Source organism: Plectropomus leopardus, chromosome 19, assembly GCF_026936395.1.
Source record: "Plectropomus leopardus strain MGB_pleo_1.0 chromosome 19, ASM2693639v1, whole genome shotgun sequence".
Lineage (NCBI taxonomy): Eukaryota > Metazoa > Chordata > Actinopteri > Perciformes > Serranidae > Plectropomus > Plectropomus leopardus.
Genome location: NC_142194.1, coordinates 25,228,638 through 25,248,511, shown reverse-complemented (window position 1 = coordinate 25,248,511; position 19,874 = coordinate 25,228,638). Strand labels below are relative to the sequence as shown.

Below are 19,874 nucleotides of genomic sequence, written 5' to 3'. Positions count from 1 at the left end.
CAGTTGAAGCTGATAGACATAATGTTATCAGTTAGATAAACTAAAACAAAGTGAGTCTGTTGTAGGGTCAACAGATTTTCCGCCAGGATGATTATCAGATGAGATTGGATTATCATATTTGGCATTTTGCGATTATCTGTATCTGTGTTTTTCATTTAATGACCACTGATAAAATGAATTAATTTAAAAGTACAAAGAATTCCCTGATTATTTTAAACAAGTCTTAGTAGTTTTATTATGATGATACCTTGCTATGAATGTTCTGTATTGTACCTTACTTGTTTTCTGTTTTTGTATCTGCAGGAATATGTGCAGTACAAAAAAATCGAATAAAAATACTTGCTTAAAAAAAAGTACAAAGAAAATGTCAGCATGGCCGAGACTTTCTTTGTAAAATCTCAGGGAGCTATTTTTATTTATTTATTTTTTTATTTAAGTTTTCACTTGACTTAATTAAAAAAAAGTTGCTGGAAACTTTAAGATTTTTAAGATTTTCATTTTTATTGTAAATGCATATTGGTTCTAAATATCGGTTATCGGTCTCATTAATTACTAATAATAAATATCGGCCCTACAAAAAACAATATCGAGCCACCCCTAGTCTGTTGTGAGGTATTGTCACAAAGACTCCCTTGAGACAATTTGGCACTGGAGTGGTGGGAAGAGAAATAAAGTTGGTTGCCTCATAAACTCCATCACCTCCCACCTCTTAGCTCAGGCAATAACACAGATCCATTTGTATCTGTCACTATGACTGGAGACACATCCAGCCATGAAGGTCTGCTGAGACACACACATCAGCGTGAACAAATGTGTTCTCCAGCTCTCATAATAAAGTCTCGCTGACCAGCTCACTCTTGCATGCATATTCAAACTCACATTTCACAACAACCCTCGGAAATAAGTACACTCCACCCTCCATTTCATCAGCGCAGGTACACACCAGCAGCTTTTCTCACTTCAGTGGCTGGGTATAAAAAATAAAAAAATTGTACAGTCAAGCAGAACAATGGCTGCCACTGAAAAAAGCAGCCGGCATGCAGCGATGAAAAGCGGCAGCAGCCCCAAAAACAATGGACACACCACCATATTGAGAGGAGGAGGTCACATGCGGGCCACTGATGGTGACCAGTGCTGCCTTTTGTTATTTGAGCCGATGGGTGAGGACAAGTCCTCTAGTGCTGCTCGGAAAAGATTGTAACTGAATAATGCTAAACAGATATGCTGAAATGTAAATATCTGAGGTGTAGTCGTCCTGATATGATGCTGCCATTTCTCTCTTGACCTACTTTTAGAGTCTCACACTGTCTAACTGTAACACACCCACATGGCAGCAACACTGTGACGGCATGGCTGCAAGCTGGCAACAGACACACAGATAACAGCAAGATAACATACACACACACACATATATTTATATATATATGTATATACCTGCTGACTCTGGGTAAGGAGGGTAAGGAAGGTAGGGCAGGTAAGCCGCCGGTAGAGACAGAATAATGAACCAGCAGCAGCACTGATAGAGAGACCAGTACAGCAGAGTTGATGACCACCGCTCCCCCGACAAAGCCAAAAACAAACAGCAGCATACACCCGGGGCTCATGGCCCCCCCAGATCATGGCCCAGTGCCTCGACAGGGGACCAGGAGGGTTGGAGGGCTCAGACGATGACGGCAGATGAGTTGGGAGGTCACTGAATCACCGAATTCACCTCAGCAGACCTCTGATTGGACATCCGCCGCTGTAAGTTTATCTACAGCTGAGGTCAAAGATGCTGTATCCTTAGAGCTGGGATTGAGCAACAGGGCTGTTGACACTGCAGCTCAGAGGCAGAACAATCTGCCGGCAAGCAGTCACAACAACTGTAATCCTGGTGGCTTCAGCAGCAGCGACGGATTCAAGCCGAGCAGCAGAGGAGAGCGGCAGATGATCCACGGAGAGCAGGCGGAGGCTGGCGGCAGCAGCTCCTCAGGCGTCTTCCTCCAGCAGGTGATTCAGTTTTCCTCCCTCCTTTGCTCCTCCTATCCTCTGCTGAGATGCGACGCGGCTGCCGCTGTGCAGTCTAGAACACTCTGACGCTCTCTCTCTCACTCTGATGGCAACCCCCCCATCTCCCTCTCTCTTTTGGGTGCTGAGGCAGCTCGTTTCATATGCCTCTTCTCAGGCTGCAGCTTACCGGCACAACAGGGAGACTGATCAAAAAGTGTGTGTGTGTGTGTGTGTGTGTGTGTGTGTGTGTGTGTGTGTGTGTGTGTGTGTGTGTGTGTGTGTGTGTGCATGCGTGTGCGAGGGAGGTTGGCAGTGTGTCTGCATTAACTGGAGGGATAGAAAAGGGCTAGGAAATACCGGGGGCTGCCTGAATGCACAGATACAGTCCATGGTACAATAAAACACACAATCAGGTGCCATTCTCTTTACTTCTGTTTGCACATCTGACTGTTTCATGGTTTACTGTTTTACAAAAGTAAATCACAATGAATGCAGTTATTATTTACAGACACAAATAGCGCAGTGACCAAGTTTTTACACGTTAACACTTTGAAACCTGAGCAAATTGATTTCTGGGTAGAAGGCAATGTGGAACTCAATAAAACATTGCCTAAAAATGAGCTAGAAATTAGTAAAAATTAACGAGAAAATTACCTGAATATAAGTAATGAAGTAATAATGAAAGGTGGACAAATATTTTTTAAAAAATATATACTGCTGAAAAGCAGAAATCAGAGGAGGAAACAATAAAATAACCACAATAATGAAAACTCCTCACAAAAAATATGACATAGCAGTAAATCTGCCGAGTGCTCGCCTTTCTCACCCTGTGCATGTAATAACTGTTGGCCCAGTGTGTTTAGAGTTGCAAAGAAAAACCACAGATAAATAAAAACGTACAACATCGGGACTAATGATTACCAAAAGTTAAATGAAAGACTTGAAACTAGGGCTGAGCATCATTTAAAAAAAAGACAATACTAGTACCCTTGAAGTGATATTCATACCAGTACAGCACTTCAATACCTTTTTTTCTACCAACCAATATTTAACCAATATCCACACACCACCATTGGCTTTACACAAATAGCTCTTCTTAAAATATTATATATATAAATATTATATATTATATTATATATTACATATTACAATAAATATATACAAACAAGTCCGCAAACTATATGTAATACAATATCATTTGACTGGAGAAGTTATAGTACTACTTGGAACTGAGTTATACATTCAAAACCTTAAAGGTATCAAGTACTGATTCCCAGCTGTACTTGAGACCAAGAAAAGAATGTATTATGGTCTGGTGAGGCCACTGAATGCTTCATTTTAAACCAAACACTGCATCTTAGCAGAACAAAACTTTGCTAACAAGGAAGCATAGTGAGGGTCTGATCATGTGATTGACTGGCTCACTGCAGCACTGGAAGGCTTGTGAAGGTAGACAGTTACATTGATTCACCAAAATAATGAAAAATTTAGAGGGGAAAATCAATACAAAGGAGTAAATACTGGTACTTGCTGACCGACAGGGCTGAACTTAACAAATAATTTGAATGCACTGACATCTGAAATGTTTATATAAACTGCGGAGGTCTGCTGACCTTGTGCGGTAGGCCTAATCTGCTCTGCAAAAACGCAATCAACCACGAAGCTCATCATCCCATCGAAGGCGATTAATCTGACAACATCCAACCTACAGCTCTGATTTACACATCCACAATTTCCTCTCTCTGCCCTGAATTTTAGCTGAATTCCTTCATGCAGTTTATAATAACGTTTTCCTTTCCATACTTTGTCTTTGCATTTCATGTCCAAATCCATCTCATAACACTAATCTTTACCTACAAACACCCAACGTCTACCTCCGTTTCACAGTGGCTTCATTCACTGCATTCAGGCTTTGCCTCTCTGCTGAGACACGTTCCCTGACCCACTTCTGCCTCTTGCCTGCAGGGAAGATATACGTGTGTGTGGGAGTCGAGTGGTTCACTCTGCTCCGATACAGGTTTGAGGACTTGGAGAATCACTCACATACAGCAGACAAATCCATAATAACACACGTTGTCAAGTCCTGAAATCCAACTTCTACTGAGCTATAAATCTACTAATACCAGGGCGAGTGTAACAATGGACAGAAATTTGCATGTGAAATCAGTGTTGCATTTTTACATGAAGTTTACCTGCGGTTAGTGTCAACATCTGATAGCACAATATAATGCTAACTTAAAATCAAGAAAATTCCTAAACCATATTTGATTATAGACAGCATGCCGGCATCCCAGAATCAAAAGGGGTGTGTCAGGCATGACATTTAACACAACAGCATCTGCTTCTAGTTTTACATATGTCAGCAGCACTTTTTAAATAATAACAATGGCCTAACATGTCAATAACAATCATTTAGCGTTACTGTTATATAGCAACTGATCTCATACTCTGTTTGGAGGGTAAGGAGCTCCTGGAACACATTATTTTCCCAGTTTGCGGACATTTTCGGACGTTGTTCTTCTTGAGTTAATTGCTATCTGCTATCAGCTTCTTTTTAAATCTCCTGCAATAGATTGTACACATAACATGTCCTTACAACTTCAGACCCGTGCCACCCATGATGCTTTGTGTCGCCTTCTACACAGACATCATTTCAGTGCGGTTACTACCTCGTATGCAAGCTTAAAGGTGAGACAAAGTTGTTCTCCAATTTTTTGATTGTACCTTTAATACAGAATGGTGAGGCAACGTATCAGCATGAAATTTCTGCCTATAAGAGGCCGTGTAAAAGGGGCTGGTGACTGACATTTTTCACAGAGATCACGCTATAGAGCCTTCTCCATGCCGCCTTTACATGTTTACAAAGAACAAAACAATGGTGGCATTGTGCCACTCCAGAGTGAGATTTTAGATAGCATGTGGCATCGTGAAAGCAAAAGATGCGTGACGGGCGTGATATTTAACACAACTGTTTCAGCCTCTAATGTGACATATTACATAGGGATAGGTATATCTCACCCTCTACTTAGAGGGTTAGGGTTCTTCCAGACCTCGGCCGCTGTTCTCCTTCTTCTTCTTCAAGTTAGTGAGTCGTACACATAAGACATTGTCAAAGCATCACACCTGTGCTACCCATGATCCCATCCTGCTGTGTATAGCTTTTACACAACACAGTTTCAGTGCTGTTATACCTCTGATGCTGGCCCATTTTTCACGATTGTACCTTTTACACTAAAACAGCGAGGCAGCATAACAGCTTGAAATTCCCAGGGTGTCAAAGGGGTAGCAACTAAGTTTAGAATGGGAAAAACACAGTATAAAGTGAGGGGAAAAATACTTACCGTGTTCTGGTGGATGTGCCTGCATCTGAGGGCTCTGCTGCCATGACTGCGTGCTGGTGTTTAGTTCGCTCCAGGTGCTCCATGTAGCTGTGGATCATCTGCAAGAAATATGAACACAGAGAGTCATGGAATTAGTTAAAAAAAACATTCTTGACTTACAGTCATTTTGCAATCTGGATGGTACAGTTTTTTGTGGGTGTTCACACCTTTTATATGCTGGACTCTTGAACTGAGTAGTTCAGAAAAGATTATGACTTTGTTGCTACAAAACAATAGCATAATTTATTATAAAAGGTCACAAGAACCCCTACAATCTTTCACAGTCATTTCTATGGTCCCTCACATATGAAGCGGAGACACAGCTGTGGCAGTCAGACTCACAATAAATGATGCAAATGAGGCAGCAGTGTGTAGGTGACAGCTTTTATTAGACTTTCATCGTCTCTATTCAACATTATTCAGATCAGCAGTTGGCTGCTGAAGCCTGAGAGGTTTTGGAGCATCTGCTAGTGATGCATAATCTATAACAGACCAAGGCGGACCAATGGCTCAGCACAAACATATTTCATGCTTGGATGCTTTAATCATCTTCATCTCACCCACTCCATTCCGCTTTGTAGTATATTTTGGTTTCTATCACTTCACTTGAACTGTCATTGTATGTTGTTCAACCATTACTGCATTTTATCATGGATTCAAAACAAGAGTCTCAACCTCGCTCTCATTTTTCTGTTAATAATCATCATTATTAAGTCATTCACAGTCATTCACAGTCACAGTCATTCACAGTCATTCATTGTTCTTTCTTTACATGCTTTTGAAAAGCTTATTGGCATTACGTGGCTGCAGTTAACGTGATAAACTTTGCCCGGTTAAGTTCCTCCAGGACCAACTTCCCTCTGGCCGCTGAACGGCATGGTAGTGCAGATTTGTGAAATTCTGATCGACATCTCCCTATGTAGCCACAGATTTTTTGAGAGTGATTCTTGGGGCTTTTCTTTGCCAATGACTTTGCCTGATTGTTCAATTAGAGTCAGGGATCATCTGTAATTACTTCCATGCTTTTAGCTTGGTTCTGTATCCCCACCCCCCATGGAAGAATATTTGGCGCCCTCCAGAGAGATTTAAGCCGCTGCTAAAGGAAAATCCGATATAAAAAATAAGATAAGAATTAAGAATAAAAAAAATATTCATTTTTCACTTTTAAATTTTTTTTAAAACACAAAACATTTTAGAAATATTTATTCATAAATAAAAAACATATATATATATATATATATATATATATAGAGAGAGAGAGAGAGAGAGAGAGAGAGAGATATGTCACTTTTAAATGAATGACCTCATCCTGCTTGCAGATCAACAACAGTAAGAATACCATGCCTGATGATGTCTTTGTATGCTTGTGTATAGGTCCTGTGTTTGGATCTCAGGCCTGTGTTTATATGACAACGGACTGAGAAAATTTAATTTCACCCTCAAGGATTAATTAAGTACGTCTTCTTCTTCTTTCTGTCCCGAGTGGTTACACTGCAGCCTGTTTCACAGTTGCCAGCTGCAGTCCTCACGCTCAATACTGGATCAATTTCAAAACCTGTATTCAACTTTGTTGCTCTGACTTAGACATATTATCGAGGGCAAATAGCGTTCAGGATACCCTTTACTATCTTTATCTCAGACTGGCTTACCTCTGTGTGTCTCTGATGAAGGGTATTATACTCCTTCTTGAGCTCCGCTTCTCTCTCCTCCAGTCTGCTAACTGGATGAAAAAAAAGAGACAATTACTCAAAGTACATATGATAAAACAGAATTTACTCATAACAATTTTGTTTCAAAAAGGCTATTTTCTAAATGAATCAATTAATGTAAATTCCTAAATTCTTTGACAAAACATCAATCAAACTGTTCCACTAACAAATAACTTGTCCTGTGGGAAATACAGAATTTTTGCCTTACATTTTGCATCATTAAATTCTGTGGTACTGAGTGTGGTGTTAGAGTAGTTGTTGCAATAACATGTCAGAGCCAGAAGAGGGCCACCGTGCATCAATAAAACCCATCCTGAGTTACACCAAGCAGGCAGCACTAATACCGTTTTATGATATCAAACTCAGTCATCACCCATGTTTCAACCCAAATCAATATGCCATTAAAACACTAATTAATCAATAGACAACATGGCTTTGACAACAAATTATTATAAGCATCTAAATCCATGGCTGAATCCAACAGTCCATCCTCCGGACTTGCAGACTTCACTCATGCGTTCTGTGACATGTTCTGTCATCACGAAAAGTCTGCGAGGCCAGAGAGAGCACGCTGATAGACAGGCTTCAAGTCTGCTCCACTCATTGCTATGGTAACGCTTGAGTAACAGCTACAGTCATGTACACGGTGATCACTGCTGTCATACTCTACCTGCTCATCTGTCCCTTTAAATAACAAGATATAAATCCCATGTATCTGCTTTTTCTGTGACTTCATGATGTGGTATACATTCATTTCAGAATTTTAAACCTTCATATGCCAGGTTTTTGTCATGATGCGTTTTTAGTTTTTAGTTTTTAGATGGGGGGAAAAAAACACACAAAAAAAAATGTCAATATAATACATCCTTACTAGATTTTGTTTTTTTTTATTATAACAACCTGGGATACAAAGCCACATTGATTTTTATACATTTTTATTTTTTGTGCGGTGTCAAATATGCATACCGCTCTGCACACAAAATACTTTTTGAAAAATCTGGCTATAAAAAATATTATTCATTCATATCATTTTCTGTTTTCATTGAGTTTCATTGATTTTTTTAACCAACATCAGTCCTAATCATAAATATCAAATATTCATCAGTTTTCAGAATCTTAACCCTTTAAATGCCAGATTTTTTGTCAGGAAGCCACGATGTTTTTAGATAAAAACAAAAAATAATTAATAATATTCTACATGCTAAGTAGACCTTTTTTATTATCACAGCCTGGGATATATTAACAGTTAGGAGCAACACTGATTTTTATACATTGTATTGAAATAAAAAGAAAAAAAAAGAAAAATAATAGCAGCTTGTTTGGTCTCTAATTATGTCAGTCTAAAAAGTTTCATTTTATCGTGTGCTACCTCAAAAGTGGAAATGAAAAAGTTACAAGTAGAAGAAAATTACACATTTCATGTTTACCATCTAACCAAATAGGAAAAAAATGGTTATAAACAATCAACACACCTATCTAGAGAGCAACCGTCAACTTCAGTCGTAATCCACTGTTTGTGGCTCTAGGGTGACATCTCTCTGTGGTCAAAACAGTACGACAGCCTCTGTGTGTTTTCAGAAAGCCAAGCAAAAGGTGGAGAGTAGCATTAAAACTTCCTGTGTAAATCCGTTAAAGTGGCCATGCACTAAGCACCTGCTGAGAGTCGATACAGCTAATTCGCAGGACCTTTTTCTCAGGTGTTAAACAAAACTCCAGAACAGAATTTAGAAACAAAAAAGCACCTACGTGATCAGTGAAGAGCAGCAGCTGAGGCAGCAGCTGTGCAGAATGATGGAAAGAGTGATAGTGTGGTTATGAGAGGGCTGATAGAGGAACTAGTGGTTAAAGAGTGGAGCAGAAATAACACAGGTCAGACACAGAGGTGTGCAGAGTAAATGGAAGTGATCCTAAAGAAAAGCCCCACATAAAAAGAGTAAATATGTCCTCCAGAAAGAACTGATCTTTTCATAAATGCAAAAAAATATATACTTAAATATAGTCTGTTTAAGGTAAACAAGGAATTATTAGGGTACAGTAAAAGACAAAAAAAAAAGAATCGACATCAATGACTTAGGAATAGGGACAGTTTTGCCTTCATTGTATTAATGTAAATTAAAAAAGTTAGATGCTCTACCTTAAATATTAAAAAACATCATAAAAATTTTAAAAAAGCATCATCCTCTCTGCATCGCAAAGACGAGGGGAGAACTAAACTGGAAATTACCATTTTTTGGCAAATTTTCGTGGCAATTTTGTGTTTTTTTACTCTTAGGCATTTTATACATTTTTTTAAAAAAAATAGATGTTACCATTTAATTTAGGATTTTACAATGCAACGTCAGAAAAAACATTGCCATAAAATCCTCCTCCCAGTGTCCCAAATACTTTTAAAACTTATAAAAGATTTATTGAAGATATTTAAGATATTTTAATGTCAATCAAGGCCTAATTTTTAGATCAATAAATGCAATGCCTTTTAAGACTTTTTAAGTGTCCGCAGGAACCCTGAAGTATAATATATGACATGCAGCAAATGCTCCAATTTTCTTATATAAAAAGCTGAAACCTGAGAAATTGTTGCATTTTTTCACGATTTTCACTTTTTGAATGACTGAAATAATGAATTCATTATCAAAATTTTTATTTACTTAGTTTTGTTTCTTTATTTCTTTTGTTAATTGTCTAAATAATTATTCAATTAACTTATAGTTTCAGCTCTAGTCTAAAATTTAAGTTGCTTTTCACCACTATCCCTCACCCTTAGTTGTGTAATTATATACATTTGTAAGCAATCCAGTAAAAGCAAAAATGGCATAAAAAAATAAATTACAGTGAAAACCTGTTAAAGTGATTGCATCAAATCAAATTGATCAAATTGATCACTCTAAGCAGACAACTATTTTCTTTTTTTACTTTTTCTTTATTTCTTATGCAGATTACCATTTAATTAACACTTGTATATTTATTACATTAATATAAAGTGATGTAACAGACAGCTTCACTATTTACCGAATTTAATTTCAAAATACAGTGAAGCTGATTCATTACCGGGGCGTTACATGAGCAGGCGATGACAATCCCCATGATGAGCACAGCTTTAACCACAGGTGCTTTTCTTGTGCGCATTCATTTTCTGTGTCCGTCAATAACAGCCATGACTAGTAGCTATAAGCTTCAAGGAGGACATTTTATTCATTGACTAAAAACTTGCTTTTTCCACATATGATTTCAATTAGCTTTATTTTATACCTGTTTTGTGAGGTCACAGTTGCCTTGAAATTTGACCTTCGACCATCAAATTCTAATCAGTCCGCTCTTGAGTCAAAGTGGACGTAAAAAGAAAATTCCCTCAAGGCGTTTTTAAGATATTGCATTCACAAGAATGGGATGGACAACCAGAAATTATAATGAAATAAAAACAGAATTACCATAGTTTTACAGTGTATTTTCCATATGTTGTGAGGTATGAAAAGACCCCAAATAAAAATTGTAAGCGGAATACTTGATACTACTATAGTACATTATTTAAACAGCATTTGCATAGGAATGATTCTGTCCAAAGATCTATGATCCATATAAACTGTTTCCACTGTATTCAAAAAAAGAATGAAATATGAACATTAATAAACAGGAGATGAAGCTGACAGTGTGTTTGCATTCATCAAAGGGTCCTTGGGTTTATAGAGGTAGATTGTGTGTGTGTGTGTGTGTGTGTGTGTGTGTGTGTGTGTGTGTGTGTGTGTGTGTGTGTGTGTGTGTGTGTGTGTGTGTGTGTGTCCCACTGACAGGACAAAACCTAGAATAGTGATCTAACTTACCCTGCTGCCTGTTTGGTCTAAAAACATAATTACAGACAAGTGAAACTGGCAAACAGAAAAAGGGAAGTGTCACACTGACAGAAACAAAAGACATTTGCTGAGAACTCACAAATTTTCCCTTAGCATGAATGAGGCGTATGTCACGGCCCTGCGGTGGAACGATCGGTGGTGGAGTTGTCATACTCTCTGACAACAGTACAGTCATGCACACATCATGAGGTCTTTCTTTGGATGACCTTAAAACACTACCACTCTGAGGATAATCACACTGTACCTTACATTTAAAGGTCTCTCCTCCCTCAGAAAAAAATATAGCATTACTTTTTACAGAAATACTGGAGGTAATCAAAAATGCAAGAAAAGGAGCGCTTCCTGGACTCAAAAGTCAGTCTGTTCGAGGTGCTCTTTGGGGGGATATGCTATGATTTGAAATATTGTTTTTGGTTTGTTTGACTCCCTGACGAAGGCTTGTATGCCGAAATGTGTAAGAGTGTGTTTTTAAGGTCCATCATGACCATGCCGTAGAAAAAAAAGCATTTTAACATTTTTAAAAAAAAGAGTGCCTTGGAGTTTTCTTTCTGATTTTCGAGGTATTTAGCGACTGTTTTTATCTAGAAACACAAATGCTACTAAAAAATCTAAATAAATCGACTGACATTTACAAGCAGGTCAGAGCCTAAACTCGCTAAAATCCACCTCCCAAAACACTCCCACAAAAGCATGTGAGTAACAAATACAAAAAAATGGACTCATCAAAACCAGGAACTGAGGAAACAGTAGTAAATAAATAAGTAAATAAATAAATGGATTAATAAATAACATGATAAGAGCAGTAACAAAAATAAATAAACCGATGAGTAAATAAGTAAATATGCAAACTGTAAATAATAGGTAAATTAAAGGATAAAAGCACAGAGTAAAATAATGAATAAATATGTTAAAAATAACAAAATGATAGGGAAAACAATGAAACTGTAAAACAGACTACAATATATAAATAAATATTAAAAAATAAACAAAGTCCAATTAAAAGCCTAACTTAGAAGGTAGGTCTTTAGGTCCACCGTGAACCTTTCAGGGCTTGGAATATGTGCGACCACTTCCGTTACAGCTCATTTAGCAAACGTGGCAGGCAAACACTCATTGTATGTTACTAATGGCCGTTATTGTGCGGACATGGGAGTCAATTTGCCCTCTGGCTCATCAGAGCTAACAAACAGTCACAAGACCTGCAAGCTGTCGATGCTGCTCACAGGGGAACTGGCCTGTGTGATGTGTGTGTGTGTTATTGAGACAGTGCAGTGTGTCTGTGGACTTACTGTGATCTGCACAGTTTTTCGTTTTAAGCTCTAGCTGACGCGTGTGCGACTCCAGCATCACCAGTCGACACTGGAGGTCTTTCTTCTCGCCCTCCTGGGAGTCTTCTAGGGCGATGTACCTCTGCAGAAAAAAACACAGAAAGAACACAGCTTTGATTGTCAAAGCACTGAATTTAAAAAAAGTACTTTGTATAGTGTAGATGAACTGTGGTAAACTTTAGGGAAGCACGATATTGGATTTTTTGCCGATATCTGATATGTTGATATATAACAGCTCATTTTGACGATAACTAATTCTGGTATCAGTATCCATTTATCCACTTTTTTCCCACCTAATTTTAGTGATCATTAAACCTCTTCTGTAGTGGAATTAACATCATATTTTGCATACATTGTGATGGCCCACCAGCTGATAAAGACATAAAATACAATGCTTTTCAACAAATACAGTAATTCATTGTGCAAAATAAGAAAAAGCATGTTGGTAGATTCTGAAAGTTCATTATAAAGTCGATACTGGCTGATAACAAAGACTGATATTTTGCGCATCCCTAAAATGCGCAAAATACCAGATGGCATGACATGAGAATTCTACATGAATATTTATTTCTTGTAAATTATCTCTGCTCGAATGTGTATCACTAACACCTGTTTTATACTTTTTACATGAAATGCACTGCTGTCACTTTTAAATTTTATGTTTTTATGTTCTTAGGGTATATCTTTTACATATTTTGTGTCTTTTATGTATTCTATGGTGAAACCGAAGGCAACTTTCAACATTTGTGGACAACAAAGTTTTTGTAAATTCATAAACATTGTTTGTTTCCAGCTGAACGCCGTTGTGTAAAACGGACGGGGTCGCATTACATTACCCACAAGCAGGAGGGCGTATTGGTCTGGTATGGCGCAGTGCATTCTGGTAGTTGTAAGTTTTCTATCGCTTGAGCAAAAGTAAATACCACAGTCCTTTTTTTCTTTTTTCTCTGGTCAAAAGCGTATTTCTACAGCACAGGCAGCCTAGTTTTATGTGAGGTAAAATCCCTCTTTAACATGAGCACTGTAAACTTGTGAACTCCCAGTGAGAGAGCGATGAGATGATTGGTTCATGGCAGCAATGGGAGACAGAAATGTCACAGGTGCATGTGGCAGTCGGTTCCTCTCTGCCAGTCTGACATCTGCGATCTGCGACGCCTCACGATCATCCCCATCTATGACATCAAAACCTTTGAATGTGCGTGAAATTGAGTCGGGGTAAATGGAAATGTTATGAACTAAGTCATGCGATAAAGAGCTGCCTGTGCTAACAGTGTTGATACCAGTGGAAAATGAAGCGTACAGTGTCTGTCTTCTGGCCATTGTGAGCGTCGTCTAACCTCTCTGCACAACAGGTGCACAGCGCCAGCTTCCTCAAAAAAAACATGGCCACAGCTTTTGTGTTAGGGTGTGTGTGTGTGTCAGACACACGGTTTCCTGGATAAGTTAGTAACACTTGATATCAGTGTCAAGTTTGCTTTTTGATATTCACAGCAGCAGTTGTTATTAACCTCAGTCCTCTCAGGGGATCTTTGACTCGGGCTGTTTTCATATCAGGAGACTGAATAAGCCCGCACACAGCACACTGAGTGCACTCGTAACACCAACATGCACAATAAGTCACTCTGATGATAAGAATAATATTCAAAATCTGTTACTTTACCAATTCCGCACAGACAAATGGATATCAATGGTGGCTTCCGGGACTGTCTCCAGCCACAAATCTACCATTCAGCCCAAATCTAATCCATTTAACAGTGGGGCAACCACTGCTCCCTGATGGCAATTTACACTTTATGAAGAGATTAAATGAAACTTTAATGAGCTCTAACAGAAAGTGGGTCACTGGAGGGATAAATATCGAGATCAAATGAAGAAAAACTAGAACAAAGTAAATGTGGATATTAACAAAACCCCGAAATGCTGGCGAAGTACACACATAAAAAAAGTAGAAATAAGTGTGTAAATTTGCACTTGCAGCCAAAACCTGCAGAGACAAAAAAATTTTATTACTATGGACTTAACGGTGGAAGTCAATCAGTTATTAAATTCAAAATTAATCTAACACTATTTTGATAATCAACCAATTTTTAAAATATCTTTTTAAAGCAAAAATACCCCCCCCCAATATATGAATCAGCCAGTTGCTATTATTTTAATGGCTTAGTATTGTATGCACCAAACACAGCCTAAAGTGCCATGATTATGCATGTGTATAATCAAGGCACTTTAGGCCCCCCCACACATTAATGAAGGCTCACTTTAATATGCATCTTAATTTTATACAATTGATGTAGTTAGGGGTCCCTGCTCCATCTCTCTTTCAGCTAAGGGGTCCTTGGTCTTAAAAACATTAAAGACCCCTGCTCTGAGATATTGTAACAGGCTTTTCTCAATGTTTTCTCATGTTCTTTAGACCTAAAGATTAATCGAGAAAATCATCCACATTAATTTGTAACAAACGTAATCAGCAGTTGCGGCCTTATTGTGAATGGCTATAATCTAGAATCCTAAAAAGAGAAATGATACATGATTTTCTTGCTTTCTTGGTTGGTTGGTTGGTTGGTTTTGTTATTGAGAGCCCATCTATTGATACCTCAGCTGATTACTGAGTCAGGTGTCTGATGACAGGCGAAGACTCTGCCATGCCTGTAAACACGCAGTCTTGTGATGTGGGTGCCCGGGGCCCGACTACTGGGCCCTGGGCAGGGAGTGGATGTCATATGCACAGAGATAAGGATCACCTGAGCTCCTTGTTACAAACAGCCTCTTCATGTGCATATCACATTGAGACTGGAGGCGTCTAACAAAGGTGCTTCTTTTTAAGATGCTTTTGTGAACTCTCACTAAAGACTGTTTTTATTCTTTTCAAAAGACATAATTCAGTCACTGGTGGGCTGGTTTTTCTCTGCCTTTTGAGGCTCTCAGAGCTATTTTAGCACAGAACTCTTGACTTGTCATTTCTTACCTCTGCATGTGAGATATATATATATATATATATATATATATATATATATATATATATATATATATATACACACACACACACACACATATATATATATATATATATATATATATATATATATATATATATATATATATATATATATAAATAGTAAACACAGTGGCATGATGACAAAAAACTAGCATTTAAAATAAAATAATAAATAAATACATTTAAAGAAAAAAACACACACACACAGAAATCTTTCTGAGAACATCATAGTAATAGAAGTGTCACTGACAAATGTACCTTTTGTATACATGTATATACATCCCTACGCATACTTATTTAAGGCACAAACAGATATATCAATACATGTATGCACATATGATTTCTCCCCTCGATGTATTAAAAAAAATTGTGAAATTTGATTTGTTTCGCATGAATGTACACTTCTCTCAGCTTCAAGGGGGTGAGGCGGTTATTTGGGGCTTGAGGGTGAGAGGCTTACAGAGGGCCCAGTGGGGTCTGGAAAGCCCAGGGAGCATCTTAAGACCTGAGCTTTTGGTAGTAAGCAAGCATTTCCCATCTAAATCTACTTAGAGCATTAACACAGCACTGGGCAGACTACAGACGGGAGGGTTCGTAGCGGGGGGTGCCCCCTAATCTGCAACTGCACATAACTTCAAGCAGTTACTGAGCTGAGCAGTTACAGGCCTTAACTTCTACATGCTAACCCTTCAAAACCTGAGCAAGTTGGTTTGATTTCCTTAAAAAACACTGCAACAACAAATAAGTGAAAATGTCACAAAAAATTACCCCAAAGTCAGGACAAAAAATAAACCCTAAAAAGAGCTTAAAAATGTCAATAATTTCATTCTGCAAACATAATTTTAATTTTAGTAACTTAAGACGTACTGAGCTATATCCTCTGATGGCGATTCTAGAAGCCTTCTAGCACACAGGCTAATCTTACTCCATTGGAAAATTTTAATTTAATGAATAATGTAATAAAATGCAGAATTCAATTTTCTTAGAAAATTGAGACATTACATAACATTCAAAATGGTTTTTTTTTACTTTGTTATTTTTTTATTTTTGTATTCTCTTTCTCATTTATAGACTTTCTTTAAATCCACTTCTTTTTCCTCATCCTTGATTTAATTTATGCAATGCACTATTACTGTTTTAATACTTTATACGTGTGCGCGCGTGTGTGTGTGTGTAGTAACGATATAGTTTTCTGCAAATTTCTCTCTACTTTTTTAAAATAATTTTCTTATAACCTCCCTATTTCTTAAACTAATTCTCAGGACATTTTCTTGTCACCTTTGACTAATTTCCTGCAATTTGTCAGAGAATTCAAGTCAAGCTCATCATTGCCTTTTTTCTAATGTTTTTTCCCCAAATAAATCAAACCAATTTGCTTTGGTTTCAAATAGCTTGTGAAAGGTGTCTGAATGTAGAGCAAGAAAACTGATGTTGCTCCAGGTTTCAAAGGGTTAAGCTGCTGACAGGAAAAAGATTTGGAAGAAAATTCAGAGCTCTACTTAGATTCCCACCAATTAACACCATGAGAACGTAGCGCACTGTCTGGAGGACACGTGCCGACAATTGTATCACAACACGCTTCGTCTTTCCTCCCAGCATCCTCCTCTCTCACACTCCTGTTCATCATATGACCCGAGAAGGAGGCTCGTGCATATGACAACGCTCCAGAGAATGAGCGTCCCAGCGTTTTAACGTGCACTCTTCCCCCTACGCTGCATGTATAATGCTCCCTTTGTCCCCGCGTGTCGACACACTAACACACACACACACAAACACATGTGGCTCCAGCACAAGTGCGTGCACAGCCGCACAGACAGGGCTCCACTGTATTGGCACTCAATTGACAGAGAGTGAAATCAACTCCTTTTAGTGTTTTTGGCTGCGGGTTGCTACTGGGACTTTTGACAGGGGTGCGTAAGATCGGAGAACTACTGCAGGGTATTTAGTGGGACAGCTCCATTATAATGACATGGTTATTAAGTCTTTCAAATATGAGCAAACTGGGTTGATTCTTTAAAAGACGTGGTAAGAAGACAGTGAGAAAATTAATAAGAAATGGCTCGAAAATGAGCCAGAAATTGGTAAAAGAAAAGTTACAAGAACATAAAAATAATAAGAAAATAATAAGAAAAAGTCAATAACAAAAAAAAAGAAAAAGATAATTAGCAACAAGCAACTTAATAGGAAATGGCCCGAAAATTAGCCCGAAAATTACCTGAAAATGAGAAAAAAAGTAAATGAATAAAAAAAAATTAAAAAATCATGAAGACAGTGCTTTCTTTTTTCTGCAACATAATTTTAACTATATATGTATATATATATTTTTTTAAGTTTTACTAATTTCTTGCAATTTGCAGCACACCGAGTGGTAAGTTGCTGATTGCCTTTTATCTTTTACCATGTTGTTGACAGAAAACCAACCAAACTGCACACCTTTTAAAATGTTTAAATGCTAGTGAAAGGCATCTTTAAATAAAAAAAGAAATTAATCCTATGCCCTAAATGTTCATTTTTACCTAATGGAGCAAAAAAACTATCAAATGTCATTGTTTTTCAAGGTATTGTATCGAAGTGAGAAATTGAAGTTTTGTTGCAGCACTTCACCTGACAAAGGGGCAAGTCAGGGGAATCACCAAAATCAGAGGGATTCATCCTCTGGGGAGCATGAATGTCTGTACCAAATTCCCTAGCAATCCATCCAATAATTATAAAGATATTTCATTCTGGAACGAAGTCATAGAGTGACCGGCTTGACCGACTTTGCCGTCTCGAGAGCGATGCTGTGAGCACAGCTGAAAACAGGTCAGGTCAGGTTACTTTATTTGTACCTGTAACCAGATTTGACTGCAGTATACTGCAGTATTTTCACACATTTTACAAACAACATAGATAGAGATGATAAAAATACAGCAAACTGCACTCATGTTTTTGTCTCTCTCATCCTCACTGTTTTTCTCATGTCATATTAAAGGTGTACTACATTATTTTAGCGATACTCGTGCTCTTAATAGAGTTCATGTTAATGATCCATAACGATCAGTCAGCTGGCATTATATGTGAGCGGGCTGTGGTCTCTCGCAGGTCAGCAGACGACCCTGAGTGGACCAAAGAACTGCGGGAAGTGCTGTTTTTCCCCAAGAATTTCCTGCCTTGCCTTTTCCTCCCCTCTGGTGAGGCAAACTACTAAGAGTAAGGTATTCCTCTGGGCTCTGAGCAGCGACAAGCACGACTTGGCTCGCACATTGTGTTTGTTTGGTAAGATTAATCCGCTTCTTTGCTACTGGAGTGACTTGTTGCCCAAATGAGCAGCTTAGTGACTGAGTCTGTGCCAACTCATTGCCTCCATTCAGTAGGTAGGTGCTTTGTTGGAGGACAGTTTGAAACCTGGATTGACGCCTTTCTTGTGCTGCTTTCAAATGCCTTTCTTTATAAAACATGGGGAAAAAGGCAATGAGCAACTTGGTAAGAAATGCTCCGCTAATTGCGAGAAATTAGTGCTACAGACAATTGTTTTTTAATAAGCTAGGGCAAAAAATAAAAGAAATGAGCTACATATTTAAAATTATGTTTATGTTATACAATTGTAACCACTTTTTTAACCACGATTTTAACTTTCTTTCTTTTCAATAAATAAAAATATTTTAAGGTAATTTTTTGTTCTTTTTACTCATTTCTTGCTCAATTTTGGTAGGGGGCGACCAATATTGTTTATTTAGCGCTGATACTGCTTATTAGTAGGCAATGAGACTGATAACTGATATTTGGAACCAATATGCATTTACATTAACAATGAAAAGTTTTCTGTTGCAATTTAGAATTTGGAATATAACAAACTCCAACACAGAACGCCTTTAGTTCAGTGAGCATTAAAATTGAAAAATGAACAAATAAAAATAGCTCCTTGAGGTTTTACAAAGTTAAAGTTCCTCCATGCCGACACTTCTTTGCATGTATTGCAGACTGCCTTCCCTGGTGTTGGCTGAATGTAATACGCACTTTTTTATTGATTAATTTTATCAGTGATCATTTAAACAAAGCGCCAATACAGAAAAACCGCAAAATGCCAAACATCATCTCCGATAATCTGTCGACCTCCACATTTTTGAGTCATTTCTTATTTTTTGCTCATTGCCTTCTTCCCATGTTTTTGAAATCAAGCCATATTGGCTCAGGTTTCAAAGGGTTAAACAATCGGAGCTAGTTATGAATTTTCATTGTGTGACAGTTAAAGCATTTGAAATGTTACTGGTATGAACTTGGTACAGCTGTCTGAGTGAGCGAGGGTTAATGAAATGAGGGAGACGCCGGCTGTGCAGCTCCCTCATTTCTGTGTTTAATTGTGCACAGAGGTCATGATTTCTGCATCTATACATCGCTATAAAACTGTAATGCCAGCTGTACAGCTTTACGTCTACAGTAATAATTGACCAACATCTGCCTTCTTCCCTTATATCAGTTCTTCCCTGACATATTGATTTTTTTTAAGTTTCTGGCAGGAGCCTGAGATATTTCTTCCAAACAAAAAAAAGCATAGAAAAAGATACTGCTGTACATACAGCTGAACTGGTCGATCAATGATCATGACCTCTCAAGAATTTAAGTGCAAAAACACAGCAAGGAGTAAA

The 19,874-nt window shown here is 37.9% G+C and overlaps 1 protein-coding gene across 6 annotated transcripts in view; it reads right to left on the bottom strand.

Annotated features, from left to right (window-relative positions):
* Nucleotides 1-19,874, bottom strand: part of spag9b (sperm associated antigen 9b) — a 54,878-nt gene that overhangs the window by 29,832 nt on the left and 5,172 nt on the right. For 4 of the 6 annotated variants that reach the window (XM_088069584.1, XM_088069582.1, XM_088069581.1 and 1 more), the window contains exons 2-4: nucleotides 12,216-12,336; nucleotides 7,019-7,089; nucleotides 5,331-5,428 (exon numbers count right to left, since the gene is read on the bottom strand). In XM_088069584.1, coding sequence (XP_087925710.1) covers nucleotides 5,331-5,428; nucleotides 7,019-7,089; nucleotides 12,216-12,336 — 290 coding nt within the window. Of the gene's footprint in view, nucleotides 1-1,434; nucleotides 2,064-5,330; nucleotides 5,429-7,018; nucleotides 7,090-12,215; nucleotides 12,337-19,874 lie in introns of those variants that run through there. The other 2 variants (XM_088069583.1, XM_088069585.1) reach the window with 2 other exon arrangements.